Source organism: Pseudocercospora fijiensis (genome assembly GCF_000340215.1).
Source record: "Pseudocercospora fijiensis CIRAD86 unplaced genomic scaffold MYCFIscaffold_1, whole genome shotgun sequence".
NCBI classification, from domain to species: domain Eukaryota; kingdom Fungi; phylum Ascomycota; class Dothideomycetes; order Mycosphaerellales; family Mycosphaerellaceae; genus Pseudocercospora; species Pseudocercospora fijiensis.
This window is the reverse complement of record NW_006921532.1, coordinates 2,621,335-2,646,666: the sequence shown is the minus strand read 5'-3', so window position 1 is coordinate 2,646,666 and position 25,332 is coordinate 2,621,335. Positions and strand designations below refer to the sequence as shown.

The 25,332-nt window shown below is 51.4% G+C and overlaps 9 protein-coding genes across 9 annotated transcripts; 5 read left to right on the top strand and 4 right to left on the bottom strand.

Moving 5' to 3' along the window:
• Nucleotides 1-15: 15 nt before the first annotated feature.
• On the top strand, nt 16-388 carry MYCFIDRAFT_169485 (uncharacterized protein; the record flags this gene model as incomplete). Its single annotated transcript, XM_007922863.1, has 2 exons — nt 16-98; nt 130-388. The coding sequence occupies 2 exons, from the start codon at nt 16-18 to the stop codon at nt 386-388; spliced, it is 342 nt and encodes a 113-aa protein (XP_007921054.1).
• A 24-nt stretch (nt 389-412) lies between these two features.
• On the top strand, nt 413-2,819 carry MYCFIDRAFT_212995 (uncharacterized protein; the record flags this gene model as incomplete). The annotated part of the gene is made up of 1 exon (XM_007922862.1): nt 413-2,819. The coding sequence occupies one exon, from the start codon at nt 413-415 to the stop codon at nt 2,606-2,608; it is 2,196 nt and encodes a 731-aa protein (XP_007921053.1). The 3' UTR covers nt 2,609-2,819.
• Nucleotides 2,820-3,301: 482 nt separating this feature from the next.
• MYCFIDRAFT_29254 (uncharacterized protein) lies at nt 3,302-4,640 on the top strand (the record flags this gene model as incomplete). Its single annotated transcript, XM_007921721.1, has 3 exons — nt 3,302-3,434; nt 3,514-4,146; nt 4,201-4,640. 3 exons carry the CDS (start codon nt 3,302-3,304, stop codon nt 4,638-4,640), a joined length of 1,206 nt encoding a protein of 401 aa, XP_007919912.1.
• Nucleotides 4,641-4,722: 82 nt separating this feature from the next.
• MYCFIDRAFT_169483 (uncharacterized protein) lies at nt 4,723-5,307 on the bottom strand (the record flags this gene model as incomplete). The annotated part of the gene is made up of 7 exons (XM_007922861.1): nt 4,723-4,831; nt 4,865-4,921; nt 4,945-4,980; nt 5,004-5,140; nt 5,164-5,169; nt 5,214-5,256; nt 5,291-5,307. 7 exons carry the CDS (start codon nt 5,305-5,307, stop codon nt 4,723-4,725), a joined length of 405 nt encoding a protein of 134 aa, XP_007921052.1.
• A 1,709-nt stretch (nt 5,308-7,016) lies between these two features.
• On the bottom strand, nt 7,017-8,183 carry MYCFIDRAFT_119176 (uncharacterized protein; the record flags this gene model as incomplete). Its single annotated transcript, XM_007922860.1, has 3 exons — nt 7,017-7,319; nt 7,369-7,486; nt 7,546-8,183. Coding segments are annotated over 3 exons (1,059 nt in total), but the record flags the coding sequence as incomplete, so codon positions are not given.
• A 1,818-nt stretch (nt 8,184-10,001) lies between these two features.
• On the top strand, nt 10,002-11,126 carry MYCFIDRAFT_125208 (uncharacterized protein; the record flags this gene model as incomplete). The annotated part of the gene is made up of 1 exon (XM_007922859.1): nt 10,002-11,126. One exon carries the CDS (start codon nt 10,002-10,004, stop codon nt 11,124-11,126), a length of 1,125 nt encoding a protein of 374 aa, XP_007921050.1.
• A 707-nt stretch (nt 11,127-11,833) lies between these two features.
• On the top strand, nt 11,834-14,064 carry MYCFIDRAFT_209593 (uncharacterized protein). The gene is made up of 8 exons (XM_007922858.1): nt 11,834-11,860; nt 11,920-11,988; nt 12,047-12,117; nt 12,177-12,232; nt 12,502-12,628; nt 12,689-13,727; nt 13,780-13,811; nt 13,863-14,064. Exons 2-8 carry the CDS (start codon nt 11,984-11,986, stop codon nt 13,910-13,912), a joined length of 1,380 nt encoding a protein of 459 aa, XP_007921049.1. The 5' UTR covers nt 11,834-11,860; nt 11,920-11,983; the 3' UTR covers nt 13,913-14,064.
• A 1,731-nt stretch (nt 14,065-15,795) lies between these two features.
• Nucleotides 15,796-17,300, bottom strand: MYCFIDRAFT_75550 (uncharacterized protein; the record flags this gene model as incomplete). The annotated part of the gene is made up of 5 exons (XM_007922193.1): nt 15,796-15,808; nt 15,943-15,958; nt 16,084-16,239; nt 16,336-16,887; nt 17,288-17,300. The coding sequence occupies 5 exons, from the start codon at nt 17,298-17,300 to the stop codon at nt 15,796-15,798; spliced, it is 750 nt and encodes a 249-aa protein (XP_007920384.1).
• A 45-nt stretch (nt 17,301-17,345) lies between these two features.
• On the bottom strand, nt 17,346-21,542 carry GLN3p (GLN3p transcription factor; the record flags this gene model as incomplete). The annotated part of the gene is made up of 4 exons (XM_007922857.1): nt 17,346-19,749; nt 19,807-20,155; nt 20,262-20,545; nt 21,414-21,542. 4 exons carry the CDS (start codon nt 21,540-21,542, stop codon nt 17,881-17,883), a joined length of 2,631 nt encoding a protein of 876 aa, XP_007921048.1. The 3' UTR covers nt 17,346-17,880.
• Nucleotides 21,543-25,332: the final 3,790 nt, after the last annotated feature.

Here is a 25,332-nt window from a genome sequence, read left to right as displayed (position 1 = left end):
TAGAAGCGGGCTACAATGCTCGCACTCCAGCTAATGCCAAGGAGCAAGCAGAAGACGAAGAAGAAGACGGCGATCGAATATGTTTCCATCATTCGGCTGTCCCTCCTTTTCGTTTCGTTTCCCCGAAAGCTTTGGCTTTGGCGTGCTGCGGAGGAATGTGCGAACGGATGGTCCAAGCTTTCAGACCCCGTGGTATGCGACACGAAGGATCCACCATCACATGCACGACGCGACGACACGACACGAGACACGATCCCAAATGATTGCTAGCCACTACAGTACAGTCGCGTGCGAATGCCATCGTCGCCCTCAAACCAGCGCGATTAATACGGTTGCCCGCCAAAAATTCATAGCATCCTCGCCGCTCCTGAAGATCGAACCACGATAACAACTGTCAACCACCACCACCACCATGGCCTCGACGGCCATCACGTTACCGGCTGTCGACCAAGACTTCCGCTCCCTCAGTCGACAGCCGCCCAGCGACCCCGATATCCAAGCAACGCTCTCCGACTTCCTCGCCTACACCGAGCACTTTCCCTCGCATTTGACGCGTGCCCTGACCCTGGTCCACGAGCAACGCGCCAAAGCAGAAGCCGCCATCAGGTCTGTACATGAGAATGCCACAGCCTACAGCACGCTTCCCAGCATCAAGCATGCCCGTCCAGACCCTGTCAAGTTGCGACGCGACATCAGCCTGGCGCTGGAAGAGGCCGAATCCGCATGTCGCATGTCTGTTGAGGAAGCTGTGAGACTAGACGATGAATGTCAGAGAGAAGCCAAGCGTCTGGACATCGTGGCAGAGAAACTCAAGGCACAGCCAAAGCCACCATCACGCGATCCTACGCCAGAACAGCAGGCGCTCACCTCTCCGAATCTGAAGCGGGAGCGCCGCATGAGCACGCGAGCCGACGATGGCAAGATACCAGAGAAGCAGTCACGCCGTGTTCAGGATAAGGCAGCAAGTAAGCTGAAGGGGAGGAAGATCATGGTGCCGGGTGAGGTGCTGCCTCCGCCAGACCCTAATGCGCCTGCAAGTGAGTCGGTCTGGAGTTCACCACGACCTTCTCCACCATTACTAGAAGAGCCTGCTCCAGAGACCGTGGAAAGGAAGAAGGGCGCAACACCTCGCCCCAGATCACGTACTCCGAAGCCACCCAGATCGGAGAAGGAGAAGAAGGAAGGTGCACGTAAGGAGGATAGAGATGCGGACAGGAAGACTCCAAAGCCTCGCGGGCCACGCGCACCTGGTCAGCCTGGCACTAATGCTCATTCCTCTGTAGCGGGAATTAGCACTTCCAATGCCTTGTTAGCACTGAAAGAACCGCCTGCCGACGCTGCCAAAGGAAGCAAATGGTTGCCCTGGGTCAAGCTCACGGAATGGGAAATGGCCAAACTGCGTAAACGCATGAAGAAAAACGCAATCTGGGTACCGAGTCAAACGATGGTGCGACGAGAGCTGAAGAACCTGGGCCGAGGCATTGCCGGCAAAGAGGCAGCAAGAGCAGAGGCAGAGGCTGGTGGGACGGAGTTCGTGGATGAGCATAACGAGACCGATCCAACCAAAGTTGAAGTTAGTGGCGAAGAAGCGGCCCAGATGACTGCTATGCTGGGACCACCACAGGTCTATGCTGACGATGACGACGCCGATGCCGAGCTTATCAATCGAGGCATGAGACTGAATGAGGCAAAGAAGTTGAAGAGGCAGCGCTTGTTAGAAGAACAAGCACTCCAAGCACAGCTAGCTAGAGAGCAAGGTGTGGACCCTCCATCTGATGGCAAAACGAATACTGCCTCGCCCGAAGGCCAGAAGAAGCGCAAGCGAGAGATGACACCTGCAGCGGGCCCTTCGAAGACGGCAGATCCTGTTTCACCAGGAGCTCGACCTCAGCTGAAGAAAATTAAGATCAACCCACCTTCGCGCAGCGAGACTACTTCGAAGGTCCCTTTGGCTTCCGCTGGCGCGTCATACTCCCCCAAAGCGACATCTCAGCGCAATCGCCGGGCAGCGACGCCGCCAGCTACCAAGAAGCCCACTCTCACTCTGAAGCTCAGCAAGGCAGTCTCTGAGGAGCCTCCCAATAGGCGTGCGAGTCTTCGAAGGAGTAGCAATGCGAGTCTGCCAAGTGGCAGCCACCCCTCTACCAACACACCCACTTCGCCGAAGAGTGCTACTCTCAAAGACCAGTCTACGACTAAGAGCGGCCGACGCACGAGGCGACCTGCTCCAGGCGTCATCACTACTAATGATGACGAAAGCGCCAAGGTTGGTGTTTCGCAGCGCAAGGCTGCACCGCGAAAGCGCAGCCAGAATGTCAAGAAGGACTCTGCTGCTCCGCCAGATCCTCTCGTCACTCTTGAGCCGGACGAGGTGATCGATCCAGACGAGCCACGATACTGTATATGTGGCGATGTGAGCTGGGGCACTATGATTGCCTGCGATAATGACGACTGCGAGAAAGAATGGTTTCACCTAGATTGCGTGGCATTGACAGATCTGCCTCCTCGGCGGACAAAGTGGTACTGTCCAGACTGTCGCAAGAAGCTAAAGCAGGGCCAGAGTACGAATGGTCTGGTCGGTAGAAACGTTGGAACAGGAGCTCGGTAGGAAACACTTCGATGGCATTGATATTCTAATATCCAGACTGGAGCATGGAGAAGCATGCCAGAATTGCTTTGTAATGAATCACGGCTAGTGGATGATGGCACGGGTCCGTGGACACTGGCATGTGCATCGCACTGCATTAGCTCAGCTGTGACTTCACGGTGAGCAGGGCGCAGAAAGACACTTATGCATGATACCATGAGATTTTTGAAAGCTTCGCGTCATAATGTTCCGAGACGAGTACGCATGTAACTCCTCAAGACTTGCCCAGCATCAACTGACCAGCGTCGGTCTGGTCACCGGCAACTCTGCCTCAATTACGAGTAGCTAGATCTATCCGCTCTGCGTTTGATGCTCGATGCAAGAGTACGGTCTGTGACATGCCGAGCACGGCTGAAGCCGCTGCACAATAGAGTCACTTTGGTCTAATCATAGGGAGGTACATCACGTCGCTAGGTATAACTATGTTCATAGACGGCTCTAGGAATCGGAACAGCATAGCAATAGTGAGCGCTAGCTTACGCTTGCCTGTTAACAAGATCCTGTATTCAAAGGGACCAGCGTGATCCTAAGAAGAGCTGACGTCGGGGTTCAGCTGCACGGGACCAGCCGCCCGCCCGGGGTGCCGCCGGGGGGGGGGGCGGTCAAGATAATCTCAAGCCATAAATCTCAGGCTGATGCATGACTTCGCTCCTCATGCCCAATCCATGCGGCGATAGTATCGCCGATTGCGTGCTGAAGACATTCGAGGCATTGCCGGCAAAATCCAAGCCTCGTGTACAAGAGAATGGCCGCCGTGAGTGGGTACCTCTGGCTGGCATTGTGCTCAGTAAAGGTGACCGCGATCTTCAGATGCTATGGCTACGGCTACGGCTACGGCTACTGTCGCAGTACTAATCGTAGCTAAGGCCATGACAGTACACAGTCTCTCACCTGCGCCTCTTTAGCGACTGGTATGAAATGCTTACCGCAAGACAAAATCGCGCTTGCGAATGGCAATATTCTCCACGACTCTCACGCCGAGATACTTGCGATACGTAGCTTCAATCGCTTCCTTCTTGACGAGTGTGCGGAGCTCGCGAGAAATGGCTTCGGCACTGAGCATACTAGTGCCTGGATAAAATGGCGCTGCGAAGGAGAGAAACAAGCACAACATCAACTACCTTTCGCACTCCAGGAAGATGTCAAGATCCATATGTACACTTCTCAAACTCCTTGCGGTGACGCGAGTATGGAGCTCACAATGTCATCCCAAGAGGATTCTACGCCTTGGGCTGTAAGACAGGAGGGTGAGATGCTGGGTAGAGGTAATTTTGACCAGCTTGGTGTTGTGAGGAGAAAGCCGGCACGACCTGATGCGCCGCAGACATTGAGTAAGAGCTGTTCGGATAAGTTGGCCTTGAAGGAATGTACAGGATTATTGAGCGGGGTCGTGAGCTGTCTAATAGATGTGAGGGGAACATGGTTGAGTACGCTGGTCGTGCCGAACGAAGAGTGGAAGTTGGGAAAGGTAGGTATGGAGAGGGCTTGGGGTAGGAATGGTCAGTCAAGAGAAACATTCATGATGTTCAAAACTGGTCACTGACACCTGATAGGTCGAATGGCGCCGCTTGCCGCGAACGAGGTCCAAGAAAGATGGCAACGGCGTGGCTATCAATTTCGCCCATTCGGAATACGAACTACATCTCGGATCTTCACCTTCGCCAAGCCTCTCAACTCTGACCCAAATGTGTTACCAAGCAACCTCGCTGCTCTATGGACCCCACTCAGGCAAGAGACGCTTATCAATGGTGTTCTGCAAGGTCGCAAGCAACTCGATCCCAAAGGTGCAAGTTGCGTGAGCAGAAGGCTGCTTTGGAAGAGTGCTCTGGACGTAGCACTCATGGTCGGCGTGAGTGTCCTGGGCAAGAGGACTTATGCTGAAATGAAAAGTAGTCATGAGTTGGAGGTGAGGGAGAGCATCAAGAAAGATGTTGTAGAGTTAGCTTTGAAGCCTTGGGTCAAGAACGAGGGCGATGAAGACTTCGCATTATGAAATGCTATGGAAACGGCCACGAAGCACAAGTAAACACGTAGCTCCGCCTCGAGAAGCTGCTAAATGGGAGATCTTCTGCTCTTCAGCCACGGAGTCCATGTCCGTTCCCGCAAGCAACACCGCCAGAAGAAAGCGTTGATACAAGCTGTGAACACTTTCTGGAAAATATCTTATCAAGCGCAAAGCACGGCCTTGCTGAGTGTCATTGCAAGAAGCGTTGAGACAATTCGAGACATTCGACAGCCTTGACTTCACAGTACACGTGCTGCACTCCTGAGCACCTCAAATGAGCAACAGGGCACACTCGCGAACTTGATCACGACATTCCGGGTATCCGCCACTATTGTGCAATCATTTTGTCACACACCGTACTTGGCAGAAAACGTGAGAGCACGCGGTCTCGCAAGATATGTCAAGAGTGTCAATGCAGATGGAGCAATCATGACTTGATTGCTGAATTCGGCGTGCCCACACGCGGCGTTTGTGTTCGCGAGCCGGCACTACGACAACAACGAGAGACCACAAGGAACTAGCGCATCTCGATTTGAACAATGTCTAAAACGATTATTTCACGAAGGAACCAAAAGATACCAGCAAGGCATCGTTCCACGCTTTACTCACACCTTCTGGAACAACGCCAAGTCCTTCACCCATAAAGGCAACTCATGACACTTAATTACGGACTAAGAACCCCTCTCGCGGGCCTCTATCTCAATTGAGATCTTCTTTTCATCAAATCAGGCCTATCCATCGCCAAATTGATCTCCAGATCCTACGTTCTGGATCGATGGCGAGCTGTTGACTGCATCTTCTTGTGTCTTGCGCTGTTGTCTCGGAGATTGACTGAACCGGCTCGACTTCCTCCGGGGCCTCTTGTATAACGACCTCGTCTGCAAAGATATGGGCCTGAGCTTGCACATTGCCTTCGTTCTTGGTATCATCGCTGTCATCACCGTCACCGTCCTCGTCCTCGTCCTCGTCCTCGTCAGTCTCGCTGTCCAGGGGGACCAACCAGTCAGTTTCGGTATCCGAATCATATGAAGACGAGATGCTGGCAGATCTCGCTGGAGATGATGCTCGACTGCCCCCGAATGTGGCAGAAGATGCCTGGCTCAGATCCTCAACGCTACTATCAGAGAGCTGGAGGTTGGGATTGTCGACATCTAGTGGCTGCCGTGCAGTTTGAACAATGTCCAAGGTAACGGACTCCCAATCTTCGTTATCGTCATCTCCATCGTCATATTCCTCATCACTGGAGGTCTCAGGCGTAGCAGATCGACTTCGCATCACCGCTGCCATAATGATTTCATACCAGCGTTCCACGATTGTCTCTGCTTGAGCTGGGTGGTTATGTTTACGATTCTTGCAAATCGCCATCGGAACAACAAGTCTTAGCTGAACCATCAAATCATTTGTGCAGTTGGCAACTTCCGGCAGAGTGTCCAGGATGCGTCTGGTTGCTGTTTTATCTGAATTTGCGATCGGATTTCAACATCGGCGACCTTTCGATGGAGCGTAACCGACGCAAGTGAAGGCGAATGCATCGGCGTTCATGATCCCGAGCAATTCCCAGGCTGACCATTCGTTCACGGCCGACGAATTGTTTAATGACATGACTTCTGATTGGATTAATCGATTACAGTCGCACGCGGAGTGATCACTCATTAGCATTAGCAGCCATATATATGTGAGTTGCGGCACAGATTTCTGCCAACTCAGCCACCGCCAGGTTCGAAGTTTACGGACGACAGGCGGCATTCAAGGCATGGACGTAGCACACGAAGCCTCCAGCACCGCCTCTCATGGTATGCTTGCTGTCTGCCCTGGAGCATCTACGTGTCAGCTCAACATTTTCACAGGCTGGGAGACGTCGTCAATAAATGTGAGGGCCTTGGAAGCACCCTGCGAAGCAAAACGGTGTTTCAGACGGTCATTGCTTTGCCAATTCCATCGTCTGCTGCGATTCACTGTCGAGTCTATTCGTGAACTTCATGCGCATCAAGGACCAGGAGTAAAGGTCTTAAGAAGCAAGAGTCTTGGGTGCGCAGTCTGACCCAATGTGCAAAAGTCTCCAAGCGCCGGCCTGTGCCTCGCTGCTGCATGTGCCAAGACTTGCATCGGCCAGTAAGTTGACAAGTGTCGACAGGGAAGACAGGCTATCAGGCTATCTATCGGTGAGTTCTTGCAGACCATTAACTATGATTAGACAGTGTCTATTTCTTCCACTGTGCTCAGCCACTTTTCATCAAAGAGGCTGACCCAGCTCCCTCAGCGGGACCAGAATTCTTGCTTGGCGGGACTTTCTTCGCCATCCAGCTGCGGTCGTTACCTTCGCTCTCTGGTGATACTCTGGCCTCCTCATTTCCGGTGATGATGGTGCAGGAATTCGACTCGCTTCGGCAATCCCTCCTCAGCGTCGCACAGCGTTGCCCAGTCCGGGGTCTCCTGATCTCGTAAATTCACCAGCGACAGTAAATTCGACAGCAGACAGCCACCACCGGGTGAGCCGTCTTGACATCGTGGTATCGGTACTATTCCATCATTGATGCTGAGTCGGACGTAAGGCTCGTACATCTGCTCTTCGCAATGTTCATGATTGGGGTAAAGCTCGTTGGTCCAGCATTGGGGCGGCGATGATGGGCAGACATAGCGCTCGAGGACGACGCGGGCTCCCATAGGCTATAAAGTGTCAGCGGGCATCATAATCAGAGAAACCACGTTTACCCACCGTCACATCTGACAAGCGCCAAGTACGATCATGCTTTACACGATCGATTGGAAGGTCTTCTGGCTCTTCAAAGAGTTGTAACGCGCTTAGGAGATTGAGAATATCGCCGTCATGATTGCTAGAAGTGTCGATCAGTTCCAGGGCTCTTTCTCTTCGCGCAGTAACCCAGGCACTCACAAAGAGAAGAATAGATTTCCAGCCTCTGAACCTCGTAGCATGAGCTCGGCGGTCGCCTTGAGCCAGAGCATGCCTCCAGGTGCAGCAAACGGATTTCCAGGACCGGCACGGTAGTAGTGGAGTAGATCGCGAGCGTATTCGAAGCTCTCCCACTCATCACGAGCAAAGACATCGCACCACTTTGAGTCGCCTTTGACCAACGTTTCGAAAGCACAATACTCCTGCATGGAGTAGATTTCCGATTCATCAAACAAGAAACCTGGGCTGTCCGCCGCGAATCGACCTCTGATCTTTAGCAGATAGCTGGACCGGAATGCTTTCAACTGTCTATTTCCGAATTCACGACCTCGTTCATTGCGGTTCTTGATCCAGTTTGGACAAGCTCGACCTGGAGTCAGTGTGTTTGCCCCTTGATCCACACTCTCTGGGATGATGTGCAACGACGCTGTGTCGTTCCACTCCAGGCCGAAGAAACCTGCGGCAAAGTAACGAGCTGTGTCGATGCATCTGGGCGAGTCGCTAGCCCAGAATGATGTCTGCCGCTGGTCGAGAGCACGATCGAGAAGAGCTTTATACCTTGTTCTAAAGGTAGTGCCTGCCTTGAAAGCTTGGAGTGTGCCCGCGAAAGGGCCAGTCGATGTGAGCTGTTCGAATTGCTCGTTGGGGAACGGAGCGTAGAAATCCGCTCTACTGGCTGCAGCTATGGCTTCGGGCAGTGTCTCATTGGTGTTCTGGAGACGGTGGTAAAGTTCGAGCATGCCTTGGATGAATTGGTCAGCATCTTACTGATAGTTCAGTTGACACTCGGCGACAGCCTACGACATACGGATACCAGAAAGCATTGTGGGATCTGCCTCGTTGATTAGCAGCGGGTTATCAATGATCATGATGTTTGCAGCACATGCATCGTTCGGCGTGCCTTGACATCATGTGAACTTGGTCAACGACACAGCCTGGAGGGACATCGTTGACGTCTGTTCCGGCGCCGAAAGTCTGCGCTTTCCATGGCGAAATGCCGCCAAAATGATTTCGCACATGCGATTCGCTTCTGAGCAAAGTCAGCAATAGCTTCACGCAGGCGTTGAAGGCCGTACCTCGAACCAGCACCCGGTTTGCTTGCAGGAAGTCTCAATGACGAAGCATCGAAGGGCGAAAATAAGACCGCCAAAGCGCCGATCAAGGCTGATACCAGGGCAAGCAGCCAGGCCATCTCCTGTTGCAACAGCGAGAGCTTCAGAATCTCAGGAAGCGAAGCGGGAAGGAGAAAAGAAAAGAGAGCGACTTATGAGGCACATATCAGTGTGCATTCACAGCTCAATGCGGCGACAATCCCATGTCCAGCGACCGGAGCATTCTCATCCATCGTGTGTGGTGAAGAGAGAGAGAGAGAGCGAGAGCGAGCGAAGGGTTGAAGTTGCAACGCACAACGTGATCGGCAAGGATATTGCCAAATCGGGTATAGCGTTCACGACCCCTTTCTTGTCTGCAGGGCGAAGCACTTCTAGCAGGGTCATGAAAACATCTCCAGCCATGTCGGGAACGCTTCTGAGCTGAGACCACCGCAAACCCAACGTTCCATACCTTCTCGCCGAAAGTAAGCAGCGTGCTCTACGACGTTCGGAAGCCCAAGCACTACGACAAGGGACAATGACATTGTCCACCAGTCTTTCATTCTCATTGTCCCCTCGGCCTTCTGATAAAGGATCTTTCAACCCACTCAAAGAAATCTTGGTGGGCCAGGACAATGGTAGGCGGATCGAAATCTCCAACGGCTGTATAAATGTCGAGAAGGACTCTTCAGAGATGGGCCAGAGTCGTATCATCAGCATCTCACAGATCTTACAGGAAGCAGGACTTCCCTCCAAGCTCTGTCTGAGAAGAAGGTGATTGACGCCCGGACTTCAAAGCCACATCGCAATTGACACATATCATATACGGCAGTTGTGGCCTCAGACGATCTGATCGCGGCTCTCAAACATCCCTCGCACGGTATGTCGAAGTCGAATTTCTCTCAAGCGCCTCTGATGGCGCTCAGGACCGGCCTCGTGAGCATCGCAACTGGTTTGCGAACAGCTTCGAAATCCAACCTCGACATCGTCGATCTCACAACCTCGATTGTCTGGAGGAACGCGGTCTCCGTCATCCGACAAACCAGCCCTCTGGCCGCCTTCATTATCAACACATTCGGCCCCTTCGCTGTACTCGCGTTTGGCTTTTACAAATATGTCTTCAAAGGCATGAACGTCATTGCCGCTCTGTACAGTCTGTACTCTCGCTTCTTTGCCAGCATCAAGGTCCCCCCATCCCATTATTTGAACAACCAAGTCACCTGTTGGCTGGCGAAGCGCAGTACTGGGCCTGCTGACAGTCGCACATTGACCTTGAATAGCACACGTTGCTACGATCCAAATGCAAGTGCCAGCGATCGAAACGCTTTGAAATATCTATCGGCTAAGATGTCCTCATGGTATAAGTTCGATGGTCGCTGGTTCAGATTCGATCGCGCACAGCCTCAACTGGAGTGCCTTCCGGATAACCAGTCCAATCGAAAAATACTTTCGACCATAGAGCCAGAGATCACTATCTCCTGCTTCTCGATGTCAGGGAGTACTCAGCCTATCAAAGATCTCCTGAAGCACATTCAAGACTCCTTCAAGCCAGAAGCACAGACGCTGATCTTCCGGGTCGCCAAAAATGGGAATGGTTGGAGTGATCCAGTTTTCCGAGCCGCCCGCAGCATGGACTCCTTGACCATGGAACCTGCAAAGAAAGCAGACATCATTGGCGATATTGCCACTTACCTCGATCCTAAGTCCAAAGCATACTATCTCGACCGTGGCATACCATACCGCCGAGGTTATCTGCTTTTTGGTCCACCAGGAACGGGAAAGACTTCTTTCTCTACTGCACTCGCTGGCCACTTCGACTTACCGCTCTATGTATTGTCGTTCACCAATCCGAAGCTTACCGACAGTCTTCTCGATTCACTCTTCGAGGACCTTCCGCCACGTTCTATTATCGTGATGGAGGACGTCGATAGCGCAGGAATTCGGCGAGAGGTCATGACCGACACAAGCAAATCCGAGGACAAGAAGGAAGGTCAAGGCCAACTGACACTCAGTGGCTTGCTAAATGCGATCGACGGTCCGGCCTCCGTTGAGGGTCGTGTCCTGATACTGACATCTAACAGCCCAGATTCTCTGGATCCCGCACTTATCAGACCCGGTCGATGCGATAAAAAGATCCTGATGGGCCATGCTTCGAGACAAGTCGCAGCACTTCTGTTCAAGAAGACATTCACGAATGTCGATGGCAAGCCTGCTGACGGCATTGACAACTTGGACACTTTGTCTGAGACTTTCGCAGCAAATATTCCCGACGACTCTCTCACTCCGGCCGAGATACAGAACTTCTTACTGACACATCGCGACTCTCCTCTCAAGGCGATCGAACTAGCTGGAGAGTGGAGCGCTGGTGTACTCGCGCTTAAGGCTAATGGTTCCAATGTTGCAGCATTCAGTGGCAATATCGAACCATCTTCCGAATCAGGAGTACTTCCAGTTAGCAGCGATGCCAGCTAAGGTGCCAAAGCCACCGACAATGGTGCCGACTCCGACAATGTTGGTAAGTGCGAACAGTGACCGGCCTGATACGATGACATGGATAGGCTGCGAAGCTTGACAAGACTGCATCGATATTGACCGCATAGGTAAGTATACGAATTCGAAATTCCAGAATCTTTCACATTCTCCGCTTCTGTCTCTTCCTTCTTCTTGATAATGATTCTCCGCGTAACGTCAGCTTGCCAATCACATACCGGAAGCTCTAACATCTGTCAGCATTTACTGTGTTCTTGGCCTTTTCTGGCCAAGTATAATATCTCCCGGCTCTCCAAGACCAGCGCCAAGCTGAAGCTTTCGGGCACCGATGGAGCACATGTCGCACAAGACCTGCTTGTCGTGCTCACCGCCCATGACGTGTCAACAAAGATAGGGAATTTGGGGGGGGAATCGAAAAAGATTGTTGCGCACTGTGAGCTGCTAGCTTCTTCAGAACCCAGGACTTGTGATGTTGTAGCGGGGGCGAGTGCGTATGCAGAGTGAAGTCAAGCAGCCCTCGTCACAGTCAGTGTTGTTGCATCAGATGCAGGCCAGAAGTGAGGTTGAGCAGGGCGAGTCATCGCCATACCCCGCGCTAAGCTCAATTTTGCAGTCCGTGCGTGCCACCCACAAGCCCTCAAATAGCAGAAATCTCGCGCCAACCAACGACTTCCGGCTCTTCGTCAACATACCACGAATCAAGTATTCGTATCTGTGTAAGAACGCATCGTCTGCCATCCACCGCAGCACTGCGATCACTGACCATTCATTGCAGTAATCTCTCTCCCTTCAAGGACTTTCCACACTACCACACACCAGCCTTCACCAGTACCGCAGCCATGGGGTATGACTACCCTCAACCGCCCGCATCAACGAAAGAGCAGTGACTGACAGCGGCGCAGTAAGGAGAAGACTCATATCAATGTCGTCGTTATCGGCCACGTCGACTCCGGCAAGTCGACCACCACCGGACGTAAGCGCTCTCCAAATTGCGACCATGCGACGACGGACAATGAGCTCACAATAAGACAGACTTGATCTACAAGTGCGGTGGTATCGACAAGCGTACCATCGAGAAGTTTGAGAAGGTAAGCTATCGCCATCACTTTCTGGCAGCCGCCGCTCGACCACAACACCTTTTTCCCGCTCTGATCATCGTTGCGCTGGCGACGAGGGGCAAAATTTGGTGGGATGCGAGAATTTCGACTCGGCTCCACAGCCAATGACGTCATCTCAAGCCCCAAGTCCATTTTCCTCCAACCCTTTGGGCATCGACAGCAACGTCATTCTCTGAGCGATGGCATTGACTGCGGTGTCTCTGACGTCATGAACAATTTGCTGACGACATGCATTCCAGGAAGCCGCCGAGCTCGGCAAGGGTTCCTTCAAGTACGCTTGGGTGCTCGACAAGCTGAAGGCCGAGCGTGAGCGTGGTATCACCATTGATATCGCCCTCTGGAAGTTCGAGACTCCGAAATACTACGGCTAGTAATTTCCGGTCCTCTCAACGCCCAAACCCCATACTGACCTTTCTGCTTGTATAGTCACCGTCATTGACGCCCCAGGTCACCGTGATTTCATCAAGAACATGATCACTGGTACCTCCCAGGCCGACTGCGCTATTCTCATCATTGCTGCCGGTACTGGTGAGTTCGAGGCTGGTATCTCCAAGGATGGCCAGACTCGTGAGCACGCTCTGCTCGCCTACACTCTTGGTGTCAAGCAGCTCATCGTCGCCATCAACAAGATGGACACCACCAAGTGGTCTGAGGACCGTTACAACGAGATCATCAAGGAGACGTCCAACTTCATCAAGAAGGTCGGCTACAACCCAAAGACCGTCCCATTCGTCCCCATCTCTGGTTTCAACGGTGACAACATGATCGATGCCTCCCCCAACTGCCCATGGTACAAGGGCTGGGAGAAGGAGACCAAGACCAAGTCTACCGGTAAGACTCTCCTCGAGGCCATCGACAGCATCGACCCACCATCGCGTCCATCCGACAAGCCACTCCGTCTCCCACTTCAGGATGTCTACAAGATTGGTGGTATTGGCACGGTTCCAGTCGGTCGTGTCGAGACCGGTGTCATCAAGGCCGGTATGGTCGTCACCTTCGCCCCAGCTGGTGTCACCACTGAAGTCAAGTCCGTCGAGATGCACCACGAGCAGCTCTCCGAGGGTCTCCCAGGCGACAACGTCGGTTTCAACGTCAAGAACGTCTCCGTCAAGGAGATCCGTCGTGGAAACGTCGCTGGTGACTCCAAGAACGACCCACCAAAGGGCTGCGAGTCTTTCAACGCCCAGGTCATCGTCCTCAACCACCCAGGTCAGGTCGGTGCCGGTTACGCTCCAGTCCTCGACTGCCACACCGCCCACATTGCCTGCAAGTTCTCCGAGCTCCTCGAGAAGATCGACCGTCGTTCTGGCAAGTCCATCGAAGCCTCTCCAAAGTTCATCAAGTCTGGCGACGCTGCCATCGTCAAGATGATTCCATCCAAGCCCATGTGTGTTGAGGCCTTCACCGAGTACCCACCACTCGGTCGCTTTGCTGTCCGTGATATGCGCCAGACAGTAGCAGTTGGGTATCAAAAAATTTTTATCCTCCCATCAAGACAAGGGCTAACCTTTTCGCAGCGTTATCAAGAGCGTTCAGAAATCGGACAAGGGTAAGCTACTCTCCTGTTCTAATCCCAGAATTCTGCTAACTTTTCCATCAGGTGGTGCCGGCAAGGTCACCAAGGCCGCCCAGAAGGCGTCCAAGAAGTAAACGACTTCTTCACGACACAGCACTCTGGCTTTTCTTCACGATGCATGAAATGGTGTGATGGGTCTTGGGGTTGCTCACGGCGACCTATTCCGATTCAGATAGCGTGGTGGAATGAAAGTTTCAATACCCTCTATCTTCTCTCGTCTTCTCTGGCCGCCTCAATGGAGCTTTATTTCTCTCATTGCTCATGTAAATTTTCTCTGTTGACGGGTCGGCTCTCATGCAGCAGATTCCCTAAGCTGACCACATCGTGCAATTGCACTCCCCCAACGCGCCGATTCAGCTCCACTTCCGCCGTCACGTGCACTTCGCGCATCTCGCATTTCCACACCTGACAAGTCTTGCGACTCATCATCAACCTTTCCTTTCAACAACATCGACCATAGTCACCCATCATCAGCTGCGAAGACATACCATATCACGTCACTATCATCAACTTCTTCACACATTCCGCGCCTCAACTTTGCGGCAACATGATGGAGCCAGTAAGTGCTGCGCCTAACCTTGGTCTTTCGCCTATAAGTCATGAACTGACCAATTAAACAGCCTTCAAAACGGCGCAAGCTCAATCCACAAGTCGCCAACAGTCTCTCTGGGCTGACCGGCGAATTGCAAAACGATGTATATATACTCAAACCCTGGTCTTTGGACATTGTCTATTTCAACATCTTCTCCTCGCTGATTGGGAACGTGAGCAAGGCAACCCTGTCGCCACCTACCGCATTGCGGACGGCGGCCTCGAGCTCGACTATTCCATCTTCCGTACGCCAGATTACATCGAGACGTGGGAGAATCCTGACAACGTGCACGATCTTCCCGACTACAACAATCCAGCCGCTGAACGCCGCCTCGTTCGATCGTGCGCGCGTAGAGCCCTTACCGGCGACGGCCGCCTTCTAGACTTCTTGTCGTTGGATACGAAGTTCGGAGCCATTTTCCCGCGATTGGCAACGTTCTGGTGCGCGTATCTGCACAACGCACCAAAGCCTATTGACGACTGGCCTTCGACTGACTACCGGTTTTTGATGCGAACTGCTGCTTGCAGAGTTTGCACGTGTGGGCGGTCGAGAGATATGGGCGTATACCCGAGGGAATCTTGACCTCTTGAGGGCGTTCAGTCGCGAGCGAGAGACGCGTTCCGATTCCACCGAAATAGGCGTCATATTCAGACTGATACGGGTCTGAACAATAGGCATCCTCGGATAGGCACGGAGCGCATCGTCGAACCGGGCGTCACCGCCACCATAGGGATCGCTCCTCGTCCCAGTCTGCTTCCAAGGAACTGCTTGACTACCGCCATAGACCCAGCCAGATTCGATTGATCGAGTGTTCTTGGCTGACTATGGTCTGGTCCTAGGTGTTCGCACTTCCCGCAGCTCACCAGGACGTTGTTCATGCACTGTCCTTCGAGCGCTCCGTATCTTAGTTGTGTGTCAGACACCCTGGCTTTCCACTCACGGCCTTCTATCGTCGCGGAGAGCGGAGTGGCCTTCGTGACTTTCAACGGTGCAGTTTGGAACGATGGGCTCTCAGTGGACGTCCCCTCTGGGCCACATCTGAACAGTACGCCTCATTGACGAGATGATATTGCGAAGTCGCGGGACATTTCTGCGTTCTGCGCCGAGCAGCTCCGCGTGCGATACTACATCTACGCTCGTTACCTCGCAGACCGACGCTATTAGGTGCCAGGCCTACGCGGAGCGGCCAAGGAACAAAGCAGCCTGATAATACGGCAGACTCCCGTCGCCTCCAGCAGCTCAATGATGTCAATCGTTCTCGCGAGGGTTTCAGTTGTGGTTTAAGCAGGCTTCCTGCGGCAGCTCTGCGTACGGCCCTATAGCTACGCTCGTCACCTCGCAGACCAACGCTGTAGACTGCTGGACCTACGCGGAGCGGCTGAAGAACACAGCAGAGTCGCTGCTCTGCTTAATGTCGTCACAGAATACGACACATACGGCCTGGAAGGCCACTTGAACTATGGGAATGGAGTCCACGACTCTAATGATAGCCAATGGCCTGCAAGAACTCACCGATAGCCTGTCTTCCCTGTCGACAGTTGTCAGTTCACTGGCCGATGTAAGTCTTAGCACATGCAGCAGTGAGGCACAGGCCGCGCTGCATTTATCTCCAACGCCGGCTCATTGCCTGGTCTGATAGCTTGCCACGCATACTTGTCCACTCATTCACGGCTTTCGGTCCTCGCTCTAGATCAGCCTTAGCTGCCCACAGCGGCAAGAAACTGCCGAAATCCTCCAACAGGCGCTCTTCCCGGTCTGCGTCCAGGAGTCTCTCACCAATTACTGCCTGCTGCAGCCAGGTGACAGCGTCTGCAGGGAGGTCTTCATGTCGAGATATACCCGTCATAGAAGAGTATACTGGCACACACAGTCTACCCAACCGAATAGCAGTATCCGGCAACGCACGCCGCACGTCGATGCTCAGGCGAAGCCATATCCGATCTTGAACTTCCGGTGCAACTCGTCCATATCCACGACGCTGGAGAGGGCTGAGAACGACGTGGCTAATATGGAGATGCTTCAATTGTGTGAATTTAGCAATGAAAGCCGCAAGATCTGGCGAGTTTGTTGCAATATTCTTCAAGTTTAGAGTGAGAATAGTGTCTGATGCACTGATCCAGCAGTCTAGTCCTTCTTGGAGCCATCTCGAATTCCGTGGCAGGAGGCTCATTTTCTCGGCACTCGCTAGCGTTAGGCGCTGAAGGGCTGTTCTTCCCATAGCCTCCTGGGTGAAGTAGGAAGAGCCATACACCTTCAATAGTGCGGGAGAGACCAGTACCCCGCCAGCCCAGCAGATCTTGAGAGTGACATCCTGGAATACCAGGGGAGCGAGAACCTTGCGAAGCTGCTTGCATGTGACACTGCTGGTGATGACGCTCTGCTTGCTCGGATATAAGTCCTCGTCCCGATTCCAGTCCAGGTATCCGAAGATCTGATCCAGTAGTTCGGTGGGCAGGCCTAGAAGTGACATGTCTAGTGGACCACACCCAAGGGCGCAGAGCATAAGAGGATCGGATGCTGGGCTGTCTCGCAGGACCCAGACGTAAATTGCAAAGAAAAGGCGCCTGGGGTGGCGGACCTACATCCTGCAGCTCATCCAATCAAAGTCGAGCAGCGGCGCCACAGCATTGTCTCGCTGCCTTGTGTACATTTTCTGCTACTATATCGAGGAACGCTTCGGCATCTTGGACCTCACAGGCACGTCGTGAAGTTGAATTGGCAATCACGGACCCAACCGCCTGCACAGGTGCCATTCCATTGCCGTTCCTTGTTCGGGTTTATGCCGAGGGGAAGCGCATACATCATGTTCTTGAACCGAGATGCTTGACATGCACGTCAAGAGAAAGAACGGACGTACGTACGGACGACATCAAGACTCCAGAAGTAACTTCTGAGGGTAAGAAATGTGCGAGATACTGCTCAAGTCGGTCAGTTCGTCTCTCATAAATAGATCCTAGCATAGCTAGCTAGCAGCGTAATTCCATCTATGTTCAAGCGCCCATAGTCTCATCACACAAAAACACCCCAAATTCCGAGCTCATAGATCATTACGTTAAGGAGACGCAGCGCTGTCACCCCAGCCTAAAACCAAAACACATACGCATCCAAATCGCAGATCCGCTAGCAGTAGTCTCGAACAGTTCCATTCCAGATCCAAATGGGTGATGATGGTGATGATGAGAAAGAGCCACCAAAACAAGGTATGTACAAACCAGTATTGGGATCATCTGCGTGGTTGCGCAAATATCCACGCACTCTATCGGGGGGCTTCGTGTATCGGGTATCGAGCAAGAAACAGAGAAGGGCCGGATATCATTCTAAATGGGCGCTCGGAGAGCGCGGTCGTCAAATAAGAGGATTCCCAGTAGTAAAGCGCTGACGAGAATTCATCAAGGTCGTGGTCCAGCATTTAGGTGGCAGGAAAGACGATAGACGTGGGGTTCGAGGAGCTTACAAGCTCATGGTGAGCCACTCCCACTCCTGTGGTCCTGTCATCATGGACGGCGGGATTCCAGGCGGTGGTCCGTTCGATTGTCCGTTTCCTGCTTGATTTCCTACAGGGCCGCCACCTGCAGGAACCATCGGAGCGTGCATCGAGGGCACGTTTGGTTTCATGGCAGTGGTGTTAGAAGCAAATTGAGGAGTTTGCGAGTCATCTCTGTATGCTTTGCTTCCAGGATTGCTGATCACATCGTCTGCGTCCATCATTTCAGCGTCTCCCTGATTCAGTGTATTGCTGGCGCGGCTCTGCCTTCGTGCGCGCCTTGGTGCAACTTGTCGAGTTGGTGCGCTCTGTGGTGCTTGTGTCACAGGCTTAGGTGGACCAGGTGCGATAGGCACGACCGTCTTGACGGGCTTCTCAGCTGGTCCAGAGCTGGTGGGTGTGTTGGCAGGAGAGCCTCCTCCAGACTTAGGCGAATCCGACTCGTTCGCAACGTTCTTGCCCGACGATGCTTGACCCGAGCCAGGTTGCGCGACAGAGTTCTTCCGACTGGCAGCTTTCTTCGATCTCGAGGTACCGACGGGGACAGAGTTGCCACTTCCTCGATTTCGCTTCTTGATAACATCTGTCTTCAGACTAAGCGGTCTCACGACGCCGTGCAGCTTCAGAAAAAGACCACACGCGTTGCACAACGGATGTCCTTCCGGATTCCTTCGCCATAGAGGTGTAGTCTGCGTAAAGCAATTGGTGCACGTGGTTGGTACCCCGCTGTTGTCGCCGCCAAGTCTGGGACTGCCAGGTCGTGAAGGAACGGCAGAGTTGAAGCCAGACTCGGGCGGTGACGAAGGGGATGACTGTGTCCGGATGGAGAACATGCCAGTCGCCATACCCACAGTGTTTGGTGTGGATGTCGTGCGAGGTATTTTGCGAGTTCTTGGATCGCCTCCTCGATTGCGGATCTCGCTCACTGAAGCCGCCGACCCATGTCCTCTGTTTATTCCGCCGTGGTCCCAGCCTTGCGGTGACGGAACCATTTCAGCACCTCCGATCTGCACGCCCTTCCTGCTCGAACCACCAAATCGCGCACTCGACGAGCCAAACTGGTTTGACATGTGATAGCTACCGTGCAAATCAAAATTTGCGTCTTCAGGCGAGAGACCGTGCGGCATCATGAAGTTGCCATCCGAGAACGTTTGGTCGTCGTCTTCCTCGTCACCATCTCCACCGAATGAGAACATGCCCTCAGGTCTAGACATGGGCATACTTGAAGGCTGGAAGTGTTGATGCATGATATTAGTAGTATCCAGATGGCCAGGCATTTGGAAGGTAGGTTGCTGAAACCCGTGTGACGGTGCACTTGCTGAGATTGCGCTAAACATGGAGTCGCTGCTGGGATTGAACATAAACTGCGGCTGTGAATTATTATGTTGGGCTTGCTGATGGTGCTGCTGGAATGTCGGGACTGAGTGAGTGGGATGCAGTTGGTTGCCAAAGAACATCTGCTCGCCTTCTGGGATGGGCTGTGGAGTGGAGGCGGTAGACGGATATGCGGAACCAGAAGGTGACTGAAAAGTTGATGCACTCTGCGGTGGTGGCATAGCTGTGCTGTAGAGATGATTGAAGCCTCTCGTAGACATCATGGGCGAGCCTACAGGAGAGAATGTGAAGTTCTGCGTCATTGGTCCGGCCGAATCCAAAATCGGGTCATTGTCGAGGTTGAAGGTGTCCAGGTCGAAGGGTATGGGTGGGTGCTGTGCTTGGGGAGCAGCAGTGACGTGCGAGTCAAGAGAGTAATCATGAAGGCCAGTAGCATGGTCGCAAGCCTCCATGGTGCTATTGTTGACCGGCGGCACTTGCGGGGATGCTTCAGCTCGTCGCTTGGGAGGCTAGCAAAGTTAGTATGGTATAGTATATGCGAAGACGATTTGACACACCCTTCGCTCGTCAATGCTTGTCTTACGCACGTGCTTCTGTACGTATCCGAACTCAAAGTGCTGGCGGTCCTGGGCCAGCGGTGGGACGGAGGGTGCAGACGCTCGCGCAAGGGACAACTCCTCGGCCTGAATGCGCTGGTGCTGCTTGATCGGAATGGCGGAGAGAGAAGTGGATGTGGAGGAGGGCTCTGCTTCGGCCAGACTTCCTGATGGTGTGGGTGATACGCCTGCGGGTGTACCTATCGATGATGGGACGAGGAATTCGTCCAGGTTCATGGGATCTTCATGCGCAGTCTTGGACTGGTTTTGGCTCGCTTGCTCAGAGGATTTGCGAAGCTGCGCAATACCACTGGGCGCGTTTTGAGCACGGAGAGGGAGGTCAGTGAGTCGTCTGATGCCAAAACGTTAGCCGCAAGCCCGCACGCATACATGCACACAGATATCAAATGACATACCCTTGCCTTTCGAGTTCTTTCCTACGCAGGTTCATGGACATCATACGCCAGCTGAGGTTCTCGAGGCGTTCAGAGTTGGGCAGCTGGCCCTTGGTCTTGTGATAGAGCTTCCATATCTGCGTGGCCAGTGGATCTTGCTTTTGCATTTCCTCGGGACTGTCGGCGTCGAGGGCACTCGCATCGTCCTTGAAGGGTTCAAAGAACGACTGGCGCAGGAGGCCCTTGCGGGTCTCCTTCTCGTTGGGCGACAGGTCCAGCGTTGTAGATAGAGTGTCGAGGGTGGACTGCGACGTGAGCGAGGCTAGAGCGCTGGAGGTGGCGGAGGCGGAGGTTGCCGAGCTGTCGTAGCGGGACTCGGGAAAGCATGCGTCGATGGAGTCGTCGGAGAGAGCATCAGAGTGCAAAGCGACAAGAGTGCCCCCACGCTCCTCCTCGTCTCCGTGAGACATACAGAAATGCGGCGCGGTGCGGTGCGGTGCGGTGCGGTGCGGTGCGGTGCGGTGCGTGCAATGCGCCAGGCCGCTGCTGAGCGGTGGATGATGGTGGTAGTGGTGTGGTGAGGTGGTGGTGGTCTGGCACGGCGGACAGCACGTGTGCGGTATGGATGGGATTGGTAAGAACAAAGACGAGCCCGAGCCCGAGCCGGTGCGAGCCCGAGGCAGACCGCGTGCCGGTAGTCGGATGGCAGAGGGCAGAGGGCAGAGGGCAGAGGGCAGCGCAGGGTAGGTAGTTGGTGCCAGTGCCAGTGCCAGTGCCAGAGGCGATGGTGGGAGGAGTGGTAGTAGAACTAACTTGATGGTCCCGCCGGCTGTTGCTTGAGCCCTACTGAACTAGCCAGCTAGCTAGCGCGACCGCCGAAGCTATTATTGAGAGGGCCCGGTAGCGTTCGCAATGCTTCATACAGTACAAACCGATCGCAGCTATGGATGTGCATGAGGATGTGGATGTGGATGCGAGCAGTAAAATACGGTAAGGTAATAATGCCAGCTACCCGAGCTGGAGCAGGAGCTGGCTGCGTGAATGAAAGAATGGCAAACAGGCCTATGCCTATGAACGGTACACGATTCATGAACCTCCATCCAGCATCCCACGCGTGAAGTGCAAGGTAGAGGCCAGGCAGGCTCAGGCTCAGGCTCAGGCAGCTTGCCTCACTGGCAGACTGCACTCGGCGGAATAATGCGGGAATGCATCGAAGCTCGCCTGCTGTACGACAACGTCAGTGCTAGGGGGGAGGAGCCTTAACCTGCCCACTTGCACGCGCGTACCGCACTCCAGCGACATTACCCATTCATTGCCTTCATAAGTTCATCGTCCCAAGCGTCTGCTGTTGCCCAGTGCCCACAGCTACCCGTCTACATGATGCGGACGGGTGGAGGCATCCGTGAGAATTTCACGAAGAAGCGATAATGCACAAATGGAAGTGTCTGCACTTGATGTAACTGATGTATTCAGAAGAAGGACTATCTACGGAAAGTCCAAAGATGAAGTGCGGCAGTTGCAGCCTCAGGCATCAGGCACGTAATGGACCCTGACACCTAGACATACACTCCAAGTTACCCCCTTAGTACGTGTATATCGCTATAGAATAAAGCAAACCAAATACAATAGCTATTTAGTTAGCAAAGCAAATAGGGGTATTAGGTAAGCAGAAACAGGTAAACAAACTAGACTACTCTTAGGTTATATAGATAAAGCAAACAAAGACCCTTTCTTCTTAGTATTTAGTAGCTAGTTTTATAGCGCTCTTAATAGCGGCCTTATAATCTACTAGGTTTAGTTATTTAATAAAGCGGCCGTGCTTAATCTTATTAAGCGGCTTAGTAAAGCTATCGGCTATCTAATCGTATATGCTAACCTATTAGACGATAATAGTACTATTAGCAATCTTCTCTCGAATATAGTAGATACGAGTATCTATATGCTTTATATAGCTATTAATAGTAGACTTAGTAATAGCGATAGTAGACTAATTGTCCTCGTAGAGCGTAACAGGCTTAATAGTACCCTTGTAACTAATCTCTTATAGTAACCGAGCTAAAGCAACGGCTTCCTTAGCGCTAGTTGTTAACTAAATATACTTAGCTTCTATAGACGATAGAGTAACTAAGGTCTAGCGTCCTAACTTATATAGTAGCAGTCTACTAGCGAGTGTAAAGTAGAAGCCGCCTATAGAGCGGCAAGTAACTAGATCGTTAGCCTATAAGGCATTATAGTAACTAGCTAGATTAAGCTTATCCTTACTCTATATACCTTAGAAACACAGACTACGGCTTAGAGTGCTAACTAGGTACTTAATAAGCTAAAGAAGTGCGGTATAGTATTCCTTAGTCGGGTTAGAAATGTATCGTAATAATAGGCCTATAGTGTAGCAAGCATTAGGTCGTGTAATTATAGCTAGCTATAGCGCCTCGCTAACACCTTCTTAATACTAAGTCTTAAAGGCGGTACTAGCTATATAGCCCTTAGGTACGCGTTAAATAGACGTCTTAATATAGCGAGGTACTATTAGAGTAGCTAGACCGACACGGCTACGTATACTATATTTCTTACTAAGCCTATTTAAATAGGCATCTTAAACGACGTAAATAGTACGCTAATCGCGGTTACGAATAATCCGTATACTAAGATAGTAGTGCAGGTCGCCTAGCTCTTATATATTAAAACGGTCCTTTAGCAACTAAGTAACTGCCTCTAGTGCTAATAGAGTATAGGCGATAATAATTATATTATCTACGTAGATAACAATAATAGAGCCGCTAATAACGTGCTTAAATATACAGACGTCGGACATTATTAGAATAAAGTCTAGGCTCTTTAAGTACTTCCGAAGCTCTTTATACTATAGTATTAGTAACTGCTTTAGACTATATAGGGCCTTTAGTAGCAGGCAAACCATGCCCTTACTACTACGGTCTTTAAAGCCGTATAGCTGTTTAACGTAGATCTTATGCTTATTACCGATAAGCGCATTAAGGAAGGCCGTTAGAATATCGTACTGCTTAGCCTCTAGGTCGTAATAAGCGATTAGTACAAATAGCGCTCGTAGCGTAGACGGCTTAGCTATAGCCGTATAGGTCTTATTATAGTCCTGTCCTTTAACCTATATAAAACTACGGACGACCTATCGAGCCTTAAACCGGCTTACCTTGCTATTAGCGTTACGCTTAATAGTAAATACCTATCGGCTACAGACAACCTTGCGACCTCTAGGTACTTCTAGTCGAGAAACGTATACCTACGTATAGTTGTCGATTAGCGACTTGTATTTAGCCTTATAGGCTTCCTTCTATTATAGCTAATATAGTAACTAAGTCGCCTCCTTGTAGCTCTTCGGAATAGGAATAGTATCTTCTATATCGCTCTACTTAGCAATATAGCAGGCAGCTATAAAGCCCTTTATATAGGCTATTAGTATATTAGCTAGGCTACGGCGAGTTAATCGATTAATACTAGCATCGGCTAGGTATCTACGTAATAGCTCTCGTACTAACTTATTACTTCGAGTAGTACGTATTAAACGAGCGCCTATAGCATTTAGTCGCTTAAACTCCGGTAACTAGCTAGGCTCGCTCTTCTTAGTATAAGGATTGTATACTAGTTCTTCCTCGGCTAACTAAAAGCTATCTTTATTACTTAAAGTTAGTAGTTAAACGTCTAGAAGGTTATCGTCGAGCGGTAGCGGACTAGCGACCTTATTAGGCATTTGCTAAGCAGGTCCGTCCGGAGGCTCTTCTTACTAGGCTAGAAGCTGCTAGACTATACTAGCGGCGTCGGCTAGTAACGGAGCCTCGTTGCTTATAGAATTAAACAGAGCCGGCATAATAACTTAATGTAACTAATATATTTAGAAGAAGGACTATCTACGGAAAGTCTAAAGATAAAGTGCGGCAGTTGCAGCCTTAGGCATTAGGCACGTAATAGACCCTAATACCTAGACATATACTCTAAGTTACCCCCTTAGCACGTACATATCGCTATAGAATAAAGCAAACTAAACACAATAGCTATTTAGTTAGCAAAGCAAACAGGGGTATTAGGTAAGCAGAAACAGGTAAACTAACTAGACTACTCTTAGGTTAAACAGATAAAGCAAACAAAGGCCCTTTCTTCTTAGTACTTAGTAGCTAGCTTTGCAGCGCTCTTAATAGCGGCCTTGCAATCTACTAGGTTTAGTTATTTAATAAAGCGGCCGTGCTTAATCTTGTTAAGCGGCTTAGTAAAGCTATCGGCTATCTAATTATATATGCTAACCTATTAGACGACAATAGTACTATTAGCAATCTTCTCTCGAATGTAATAAACACGAGTATCTATATGCTTCGTACGGCTATTAATAGTAGTCGATTTAGTAATAGCAATAGCGGACTAATTATCCTCGTAGAGTGTTACTAGGAGAATATAGCCCTTATAGCTAATCTCCTTTAATAAGCGAGCTAAGGCAACTACTTCCTTAGCCCCTATAGTAAGTTAAATATACTTAGCTTTAGTTAATAACAGTGTAACGAGTGTCTAGCGGCCGGACTTATATAATAGAGGTCCGCCTATAATAGTAAAGTAGAAGCCGCCTATAAAGCGGCGGGTAACTAGATCGTTAGCCTATAAGGCGTTATAGTAACTAGCAAAGTTTAGCTTATCGTTCTATATGCCTTAGAAGCGCATACCGCGGTTAAGGGTGCCTACTAGGTACTTAATTAGCTAAAGGAGTGCGGTATAATATTCTTTAGTCGGGTTAGAGATGAATCGTAACAATAGGCCCGCAGTATAGCAAGCATTAGGTCGTGTAATTATAGCTAGCTATAGCGCCTCGCTAACACCTTCTTAATACTAAGTCTTAAAGGCGGCACTAGCTATATAGATAGATAGATATTTCATTTGCCTGTTGTAGTGCCTTTCGGCCTATGCAGGTCTGTTTCTATATATTGTTTTAGGTAGGAAACCAACTTAGTTAGTAAAAACCTCCCTCCTATCCTATTTATAAGTATTAATCTTCCTCGTTTCCTTGTTTTCCTTCCTCTAGGGTGCACTAGTGTTATAGTTGTTACCCTTTGACTACCTTGCCTACTGCTCTGCC

Coding starts and splice junctions, on each gene's coding strand:
- MYCFIDRAFT_209593 (XM_007922858.1), top strand. Junction 12,233..12,501: donor CCATCGAGAAGTTTGAGAAG/GTAAGCTATCGC, acceptor CATGCATTCCAG/GAAGCCGCCGAGCTCGGCAA. Junction 13,812..13,862: donor CGTTCAGAAATCGGACAAGG/GTAAGCTACTCT, acceptor CTTTTCCATCAG/GTGGTGCCGGCAAGGTCACC.